General features: G+C 53.8%; 1 protein-coding gene across 2 annotated transcripts in view; it reads left to right on the forward strand.

The window, feature by feature from the left end:
* Nucleotides 1-9834, forward strand: part of VIL1 (villin 1) — a 34463-nt gene that overhangs the window by 12455 nt on the left and 12174 nt on the right. The window contains exons 2-13 of one of the 2 annotated variants that reach the window (XM_006763331.2): nt 1375-1459; nt 1717-1791; nt 2845-3041; nt 4741-4849; nt 5014-5124; nt 6634-6836; nt 6940-7018; nt 7139-7237; nt 7867-8020; nt 8566-8666; nt 8755-8892; nt 9498-9656. In XM_006763331.2, coding sequence (XP_006763394.1) covers nt 1385-1459; nt 1717-1791; nt 2845-3041; nt 4741-4849; nt 5014-5124; nt 6634-6836; nt 6940-7018; nt 7139-7237; nt 7867-8020; nt 8566-8666; nt 8755-8892; nt 9498-9656 — 1500 coding nt within the window. In that variant the 5' untranslated portion in view covers nt 1375-1384. Of the gene's footprint in view, nt 1-1372; nt 1460-1716; nt 1792-2844; nt 3042-4740; nt 4850-5013; nt 5125-6633; nt 6837-6939; nt 7019-7138; nt 7238-7866; nt 8021-8565; nt 8667-8754; nt 8893-9497; nt 9657-9834 lie in introns of both variants that reach the window. The other variant, XM_006763330.2, reaches the window with a different exon arrangement.

Genomic DNA, 9834 nt, shown 5'->3' on the forward strand with positions numbered 1-9834 from the left:
TCCCCCACTGACCCCCCATCCACTCATCCATCCATCTATCATCCATCATCATCATCCATCTTTTCTCCATCCATCCTCCATCTATTCTCCATCCATCCTCCATCCACCATTCATCATCCATCCATCCTCCATCCATTCATCATACATTCATCCATCATCCATTCATTCATTCTCATTCATCCATCCATCTATCCATCCATCCATCCATCCACTTAGCCACCTACCCACCCATCTATCTATCCACCCACCCACCCACTTAGCCAGCTAAGTGCTGCACTGTGCTACATGGGGAGGGAGGATTCAGTACTGAAAAAATAAACCTGACCCCACCCTTGTGGAGTCTACATCTTGTGGGCCAGGAGAACAGTGATTGAGGGGTGTTTGGGGGTAGCTGGGAAGGAACAGGAAACTGCTGCGTACACTTTTTTATTGTGGTAAAACACACAACATAAGATTTGCCGTTTTAACCACCTCAAAGCCTACAATTTGGTGGCATTCAGCACATTCACAGCATTGCACAGCCATGACCCTCTATCTAACTCCAGTATTTTTCAACATCCCAACTGGAAACTCCATACCGATAGCAGTGATTCCCAATTTTCCTCCCCCGACAGCCCCTGAAAACCATACGATCTCTATGGATTTACCTAGTCTGAGTATTTCATATAAATGGAGTCATATCACACAAGCCTTTTGTGTCTGGCTTCTTTCTCTAAACATAATGTATTCAAAGTTCATCTATATTAGAACATGTACCGTACTTTTTGTGCTAAATAATACTCCATTGTGGGAATACGCAACCTTTTGTTTATCAGTGCACCTGCTGATGAACACTTGGGATGTTTCTACGTTGGGGCTATTGTGAATAAGACTTCTATGAACTTCATTACAAGCATTTGTTTGAACACCTGTTTTGTCAATTCTTTTGGGTGCATACACTTTTCAGCCCTTATTATTCTTTGCTTTCTTTAAAAAAACAACACCACACACACACAAACACACACACACAACTCTGGTTTTTTAAAATCAATCTTTGATGAAAATTTTCAAAAAGAAAAATTATTTGAGGCTAGAAGGGCCTTAAGTGATAGGCTAAGGAGAGGGGGCTTTATTCAGAAAGTGACAGGGAGTCAGGTGTTTGAGGAAGAGAGTGACAAGATTAGAAATGAGTCTCAGGAAAAGAAGAAATGGGTCTGGGCCCTCAGCCAATCAGGGCCCAGAGTAGGGAGCCAAACCTCATCTCCCCCTCCCTCCACCCAGGTCCCTGGCCTCTGGCACCGTTGGGAGCTCTCAGGGCTGGACTGGAAGAGCAGCACCTGAACTCCAAGCGCTCCCAGCTCCTCAATCCTTCCTCTCACACTTCTTCCCCCTTAGGCTCGCCGCCATGACCAAACTGAGCGCCCAAGTCAAAAGCTCCCTCAACATCACCACCCCTGGGGTGCAAATATGGAGGATTGAGGTGAGGTCTGCCTGGGTGTGGGGTGCTTACTGTCCTCCAATCCTTCCCTCCAAGTGCCCCTCCCCTATCCTCGGGGCATCGGCCTCTGCCCCTGCTCCTTTGCCTCCTCCACTCCTCATATCCCTTCTCCTCATCAGCTTTGTCATGCCCTCCTCCTCCCAGCTCTCTGCCTCTCCCAACTCCTGTGTTTAAGGGTAGAGGAAGCTGGGGTCCTGAGTGGTCCAGGGCAGTCCCTCTGACCTCCCTTCTCTCCCCAGGCGATGCAGATGGTGCCTGTTCCTCCCAGCACCTTTGGTAGCTTCTTTGATGGTGACTGCTATGTAGTCCTCGCTGTGAGTAGGGGCAGGTGGGAGAGGGGGCTGAACAGAGAGCAAAGCCCTCTGTGGGGTCAGAGAGGAAACTTGAGGCAGGGGCAGTGGGAAGAGCTGGCCTGGCTTCAGCCCCAGACTGTTCTCACCACGTGTGTGCAGGTGCTCAGCTTAGTGGCAACTCTGTAGGCTCGGAGCTGTAAGAGGCTCTTCCTGCCTTTGGGCCACTGAGCTCCCAGCTGAGATGACCTTCTGTGGATTCGTAGTCTCAGGGACCTTCTGAACTCGTAGAATGTCACCCTACTTGAGTCCACATTTCCCAAACTCACAGCCATCTTCATATCACCTTCTTGGTTTTGGCCACATCCTGGTACCACCTGTACTATTAATGCATTTGTATTGTTTCTCAAAACTTTTTAACATATATATATATTTATTTATAATAAAACTTTTTATATATATATTTGTATTCAGAGAGAGGGAGAGGGATAGAGAGAGAGAAACATTGATAAGAGAAGAACATCATTGATCAGCTGCCTCCTGCACATCCCCTACTGGGGATCAAGCCCGAAACCTAGGCATGTGCCCTGACCAGGAATCAAACCAGAAACCTCTTGGTTCCTGGGTCAATGCTCAACTGCTGAGCCACACCAACCAGGCATATAACACACTTTTAAAAATTAAATACATTTGTTTAAAAATATAACTATATCATCACCGACGTGGAAAGCAGTGTCCCATGTCCCAAACAGAAAGTAGCTATAAAATATTTACATAGTAATTTCATATATACATTTGCTTGTCTATCACCTAATCACCCAGGGACCTCTGCTGGTCCATGCACATCACTTTGGGAAATGCTGCTATAGTCCAGCTCAGTTACTTCCAAAGAGGAGGTGAGCAAGGCCCAGAAGGGAAGCTGCTTGCCCCTTGTCTTGGAGGAAGAGCTGGTGCCACAACTCAGGGCTCATCTGTGGCCCAGGCTGCATGTGCATGGGAGACCATGCAAAGCAGCGGGGCGGGAGAGCGTTGTGGGAGCCCAAGGTCTCAGGCACATTGGACATTCCCTCTCCCTAGATCCACAAGACGGGCAGCAACCTGTCCTATGACATCCACTACTGGATTGGCCAGGCCTCGTCCCAGGATGAGCAAGGGGCGGCTGCCATCTACACCACACAGATGGACGACTTCCTGAAGGGCCGGGCTGTCCAGCACCGAGAAGTCCAGGGCAATGAGAGCGAGACTTTCCGTGGCTACTTCAAGCAGGGCCTTGTGTATGGAGGGGCGCGCTGCAGGCTGGGGAGTGGGACCAGGGCAGGGGAGGCACACCTGAGGCTGGGGGACAGAGCTGGAGCCGGGAAGGGAGCCTGAGGCTGGGGGGGAGCCCATGAGGGTGATTTCTTTTTCCACTCCCCCACCCCCACTTCTGCTGCTGCCTTGTCCTTGGTCTTCATCCTTCCAAGTGCTGTCTTTGGCTGCCCAAATGAAATTATGTAACTCTGTGAACCAGGAATGTTTGTAAATCAACCTCCAGGGCATCACATCAAGTCTCCCCTCTAACCAACTGGCAAATGACCGCTCCTTTCTCTAAAACAGGACTTTTACACTAAAAGCTCACATTCCAGTCTCGGGAATTTTCCCATAGAAACACATGGTCAGGAACCAAGTTGTTACTGGTCTGTGGTTATAGGCCAGGAGCTCTCCAGTTAGTCACAGTCCCCACCCCTCCCTTTTGTCTTGCTGCTCCCCTTCTTCCCACACTTACAGCAGTATTCACTCAGTTAGGCATTTGAGCTGGCACTTATTTTTTAAAGATTTTTTAAAAATATATTTTATTGAATTTTTACAGAGAAGAAGGGAGAGGGATAGAGAGCCAGAAACATCGATGAGAGGGATCGATCAGCTGCCTCCTGCACGCCCCTAGTAGGGATGTGCCCGCAACCAAGGTACATGCCCTTGACCGGAATCGAACCTGGGACCCTTGAGTCCACAGGCCGACGCTCTATCCACTGAGCCAAACCGGTTCGGCTTTTTTTTAAAGATTTTAAATTAATTTCAGGGAGAGGGAGATAGAAACATCAATGATGAGAGAAAATCATTGATCAGCTGCTGCCTGCATGACCCCTATTTCGAGCCCACAACCTGGGCATGTGTCCTTGACTGGAATCAAACCTGGGACCCTTCAGTCCACAGGCTGACGCTTTTTCTACTGAGCCAAACCAGCTAAGGCTGAGCTGGCATCTCTTCTGTCTTAGTCTGCTTAGGCTGACATAGCAGAACACAGAAAATACAAAAAATACAAAAATAGACTGGATGGCTTAACCAACGTAAATTAATTTCCTCACAGTTCTGGAGGTTGGCAAGTTCAAGATCAAGGTGGCAGCTGATTCGGTTGCTGGTGGGGGCTCTCCTGCTGGCTTGCAGATGGCCACCTTCTCACTGTGTCTTCACCTGGTGAAGAGAACGAAACTCTCTGATGTCTCTTCTTATAAGGGCACTGACCCCTGACGTCATCTAAACCTCCTCTAAATCGATTACCTCCTGACAGTCCCATCCCCAGTACCATCCCACTGGGGGTCAGGGCTTCGGCATATGAGGTTGGGAGGGGACACAGTTCAGTCCACGGAATCTACCCTCTTTTCCTTCTCTTCAACCCCTGCCCTCAGAGTCCTGCACTGTCCCTCCATATTGCTTCTGAAGGACTCCCAGCAGGGGAGAGACTAAGGTGGAATGGAGCCGTCTAGGGAGCAAACTTCCAGGAGGCATTCACTGCCAGGGTCATGCAAATGCAGGCAATGCATGGACCTTACCCGTGCATGACCCTGAGAGCGAATGTCTCCTTAAAGTTTGTACCTGAGGTGCCTCATGCACTCATCCTAGCGCCAGCCCCAGCCCCCAGATGACCCCGCTTAGCCGAACACCCTGTCACACTTCCCAGCCCACTCTCTGGGGTCAGCTCACCTCTCTTCTCAGGATCCGGAAAGGGGGCGTGGCTTCCGGCATGAAGCACGTGGAGACCAACTCGAGTGAGGTCCAGCGGTTGCTGCATGTGAAGGGCAAGAGGAACGTGGTGGCTGGAGAGGTGGGCATCAATCAGAGCCCTAGGGCATGGCCTCCTGTCCCCCTCCCAGTTGGGGTGAAGGGCAGAGGCCGAAGAAGGGTGAGGGGCGGGAAGGCGATGGGGAAGAGATGTCGGATGACGGAAGGGGTCTGAGTGGGGTCTGAGCCTCCCCCGTGGCTCTCCAGGTGGAGATGTCCTGGAAGAGTTTCAACCGCGGGGATGTTTTCCTCCTGGATCTCGGGAAGCTTATCATCCAGTGGAACGGGCCGGAGAGTAACCGCATGGAGAGACTCAGGGTAAACCTACCCATGCATCACCCCTCCCCCAAGCCCGACCTGCCCCCACCTGCCCTGCACACCAGCACCTGGCCTCCCCCAGACTTCTGCTGCCCAGCCGCCCCCATTTCCCCAGGCCCTTCCCTCCGGGGGGCAGTGTTTGAAGGTGGATCTGAGTCTTCATGTGTTTGGGAACAGGTGTGCATGTTGGAGTTGGCGTGTGCACCTGTGGCGAATCCCCTGAGATTTAATGGGTACCTACTGTGTGGCACATCCTGTGCCAAGCATTTGGGATCCACTGATGAATGAAGGGGCAGAGCTCTGCCCTGGCTCTGGCCTCCAGCTGAGCATCCAATGGAGGATGGACATGAATGGAATAATGCAGAAGTGAGGGGTGGGGTGTACAGCTGGGAATTCTGGGAAAGCTCCTGGGAGTTGATGAGGGTGGGGAGGAGAAGGCCCTCAGGCAGGAGAGAAATGGCTGGGGTCGGGGGGCTGCCTGAGAGTGAGTGGGGGTTCAGGGAGCTTGGAGAGGAAGCGAGCTTGTCTCATAGGGGCCTGTTATGTGGTCAAAAGCCTGTGTAAGAGGGTTGGGATTTGTTCTCAGTGCCAGGAAGGCTGTTGAAGGCCACCTGACTTCTGAGTGACAAAGGGATGAAGGGGCTAAGGGGCGCAGGGAGCCCTCTGTCCATCAGGTGAGGAGGGGGCAGGTGCCCTGGCTCCTTGGCCTGGGAAGGTGGAATCCACTAGACTTGTGTGTCGCATGGGGGTGAAGAGAAAGGGGTGAGGCAGAGCTCATGCTCTGCTTGAGCAGTTATAGGGCTGGACGGAGTCCCATTTCCTGAGATGGGAAAGATCAGGAAGCAACAGATTTGGGAAGAAAATCTAGAGTTCAGTTTGGACATCTTAAAACGGGACTCTTATGGAAGTTGGGTTAATAAGGTGAGAGCAGAGAGCTGGGCTGGAGACAGAAATGTGGGATGGGGTGAGATCGCCTTGGAGGGAGAGAGAGGGGCCTGGGACTCAATGCCCGTAACTGAACAGTAGATGTTGGGCTGAGGAGCGTGAGCCAGGGTGGGTGTGAGGCTGTGTGTGTGTGTGTGTGTGAACATGTGGACTGTTCACCCTCGTGTGTATGTGTCTATGTGTGAGGACAGGAGAAACTGTGCTGTCTGCGTGTGTGGGTTTGTGCATATGTGTGTGTGCACATGTGAAGCTGTGTGTGTATATGACTGTGTGTGTGTGTGCACAAGTGTTTGAGCACGCTATGGGGCAAAGAGACTGAGTACTGTGACCTTGAGAGCTCAGCTTTTGTCCAAAATTGTGAAGTAAAATCGTAAATTTCAAACAATGTGAAAAGTGGAGGCGAACAAGGTCCACCTGAAACACCCTCTCCCAGCGGGTTCTTACCTGGTTTCCCCTCCAAGGAGAAAAGCAGGGGGTGCCTCACCCCTAGGGGGCTGCCGCAGGCAGGCTGTGGTCTCGGCCCTGTCCCTGCCGGCCTCCATGGGTCACTGGGCTTCTCCGCAGGGCATGACCTTGGCCAAGGAGATCCGGGACCAGGAGAGGGGCGGGCGGACCTACGTGGCCGTGGTGGACGGGGAGAACGAGAAGGCGTCCCCGCAGCTGATGGAGGTCATGAACCACGTGCTGGGCAAGCGCAGGGAGCTGAAGGCAGCTGTACCTGACACAGTGGTGGAACCTGCCCTCAAGGCCGCCCTCAAGTTGTACCAGTGAGTGCCCGCTGGGCTCTTCCCATGGTGGGGGACTTCCTGGGGGCAGAGTGCCGGCTGAGGGCGTGAGCCCCCTGGTTTATGCTGTACCTTTGTCCCGCAGTGTGTCCGACACGGAGGGAAAGCTGGTGGTCAGAGAAGTTGCCACGCGGCCACTCACACAAGACCTGCTCAATCACGAGGTGAGAGGGCTGGACACCCCTTCCTAACCCCCTCCCCCCGCCCTGGCTCCCAAGCAGTTCCCCAGCCCGGCACTGCGCACCAGCAGGCCCTCATTCTGGGTCTCTGTCTTCCACCTTTAGGACTGTTACATCCTGGACCAGGGGGGTCTGAAGATCTACGTGTGGAAGGGGAAGAAGGCCAATGCCCAGGAGAGGAAGGGAGCCATAAGCCAGGCCCTGGTGGGCATGGGGTCGGGCATGAGATGGCAGGGAGAGGGCAGAAGGTCAGACTGGGGCGTAGAGGCCAGGCGTAGACCCACTGGGGTCTGAGGGTCTGCTCCAGAGCCATCTGGAGGGTTCTCTGCACACCAGGGAGCCAAGCACCAGGCAGCATGGGGGCCTCCTGAGGAGGTGGGCTCCTACCTCAAGCTGAGTTCAGAAAAGGGAGGAAGAAAAACGGAGGCCGCCCTTCCCACAGAGAGGATGGGGTCAGCATGGGGCAGGGCCAAGTCAGAGTTTGGGGCCATTGTTGGGCTGGAATCAGTAACCCTAACTGACTTGGGGTCAGTGTACGGTTGAGGATTGGGTTCAAGTTGACAATGGGGCTGACGGCCGGGGTTAAAATTGAGGTGGGGACAAATTTGGTGTCAGAGTTGGCTTTGGGGCGGGGGTCAGAGGTAGGTTTGGGTTGGTGTCAAGTTTAGGATCTGGTTTGGACCTGAAGGTGGGGCCAGAGCAGGGTTAGCAATGGGACTAGGGTTGGGTTCTGGTTTGGGTTTGGGACCAGGGGTAAGAACCAGGCTTTGGCTTGTACCGGGGGTTGGGGGATAGGGGTGGGACACAGCCCCAGCCACCCCATCTCTCCCCAGAACTTCATCAAAGCCAAGAAGTACCCGCCAAGCACGCAGGTGGAGGTGCAGAATGATGGGGCCGAGTCCGCTGTCTTCCAGCAGCTCTTCCAGAAGTGGACAGTGCCCAGCAGGACCTCAGGCCTGGGCAAAACCCACACCGTGGGCTCCGTGGGTAAGGGCCGGCAAGGCAGGGCAGGGCAGGCTGGGAGCCAGGAATGGCGCCAGGAGAGCACCCAGATCTGCCTCTTGCCCTCCTTCCCGGCTACCCCTCCTCTGTGTGCACTTTACCCTGGTCTGTGCTCCCCAGCTGGTGTGGGGACATGAGGGCATATGGATAAACTCAAGAGTTGTCACAATCGGGAGCTGAGAATGACCTGCCTCTCATTGGGAATGGGCTTGGGTCTCCCTGGAAACCAAGTAGCTCAGTCTCTCACCAGATAATATTGGCTGAGGGCAGGCTCAGTGCCAGGCACCTGGGGGAGGCTAAAAGGGTTGCCCCTCTCCTGGCTCCCCTGGGGTGCCCTGGTGAAGCATGAGTCTTGGGGACAAGGAGATATGGGTCTATATTATAACTCTGCCATGTGAAACCTTGGGTAAGCTACTGAATCTCTCTGATCTCGGTTTCACCATCTCTAAAACGGGTCTAAGGATTATAGCTACCCCTCAGGGCTGTGGTGAGGGCCTGGGGGACCTCATCTATGATTCCCTTCACTCCAGCCAAGGTGGAGCAGGTGAAGTTCGATGCCATGTCCATGCATGTCCAGCCTCAGGTGGCTGCCCAGCAGGGGATGGTAGATGACGGGAGTGGAGAGGTGCAGGTATGGTGAAGGGAGGGAGGCCTTGCCCGGGTGAGAGGGGTTGGTGGCGCCTGTCCCAGACCTCACACTCGCCTGGTACTGGCCTCAGGTGTGGCGCATTGAGAACCTAGAGCTGGTGCCTGTGGAGTCCAAGTGGCTGGGCCACTTCTACGGGGGCGACTGCTACCTGCTGCTCTACACCTATCTCATCGGAGAGAAGCCGCACTACCTGCTCTACATCTGGCAGGTCAGGCCCTGCCCACTCTTCCAGAACACGGCCAGCTCAGCTCCTACCCCACTATACCCTTGCCAAGTGGCCATCCCCTTTGTGTTGAGTACTCCTGGTGATAGGGAGCTCACCTCTTTTCCACCTGGGACTGCTTTGGCTGTGCGATCCCCTGGCACTGAGAACCCCCATTCACAGCAACCCTTTTCTCATTTTTTTTTTCCCTTTTGAGTCTCCCTTCTCATTTCCATGACCTCTTGCATTTTCTCTTCACCTGCTTTATGGGTTTCTGTGTCTAGATGTGAGAGCAGGGAGGTGCTGGGGGTGAGTGATATGGTAGCTATGGTGTTTCCCAGAGAAAGGTACAGCGAGGAGGAGGGGAAGTTTGGGGTTAAGGCTGGGGTTTCAGGCGGGTCAGGCTGGGCAGGGGCAGGGAAAGGGTTGGGTATGGGGCTGGGATCAGAACTGAAATCAGGGTCAGGTTGGGTTGGCTCTGACAAGATGTTAGGTGGGGAAGACAGTTGGGTTTGGGGCCAGAATTGGTGATGGAGTTGTTGCTGAGGTCAGGGGTAGGGTCAGATTCAGGACTTGACCTCAACCCACCCCTTCCCTTCTGCTCACCACAGGGCAGCCAGGCCAGCCAGGATGAAATCACAGCCTCGGCCTATCAAGCCGTCATCCTGGATCAGAAGTACAACAATGAACCGGTCCAGATCCGAGTCCCGATGGGCAAGGAGCCACCTCATCTCATGTCCATCTTCAAGGGACAAATGGTGGTCTACCAGGTGTGGCTGCTGGACTGAGGCAGGGTGGGCGTCCAGGAGATGGGGGCGGGGATCGGTGATGGGGGCGGGGCTGTGGGTGAAGCCTGCTCTCCACAGGAGAGGACTGTTGAGGCTCCACCACTGATGTAGAACTGGTAATAGAAACACCACTCAGTGCTTTAAAAATCCATGTGATGAG

The sequence above is a fragment of the Myotis davidii genome, unplaced genomic scaffold (assembly GCF_000327345.1).
Source record: "Myotis davidii unplaced genomic scaffold, ASM32734v1 scaffold575, whole genome shotgun sequence".
Lineage (NCBI taxonomy): Eukaryota > Metazoa > Chordata > Mammalia > Chiroptera > Vespertilionidae > Myotis > Myotis davidii.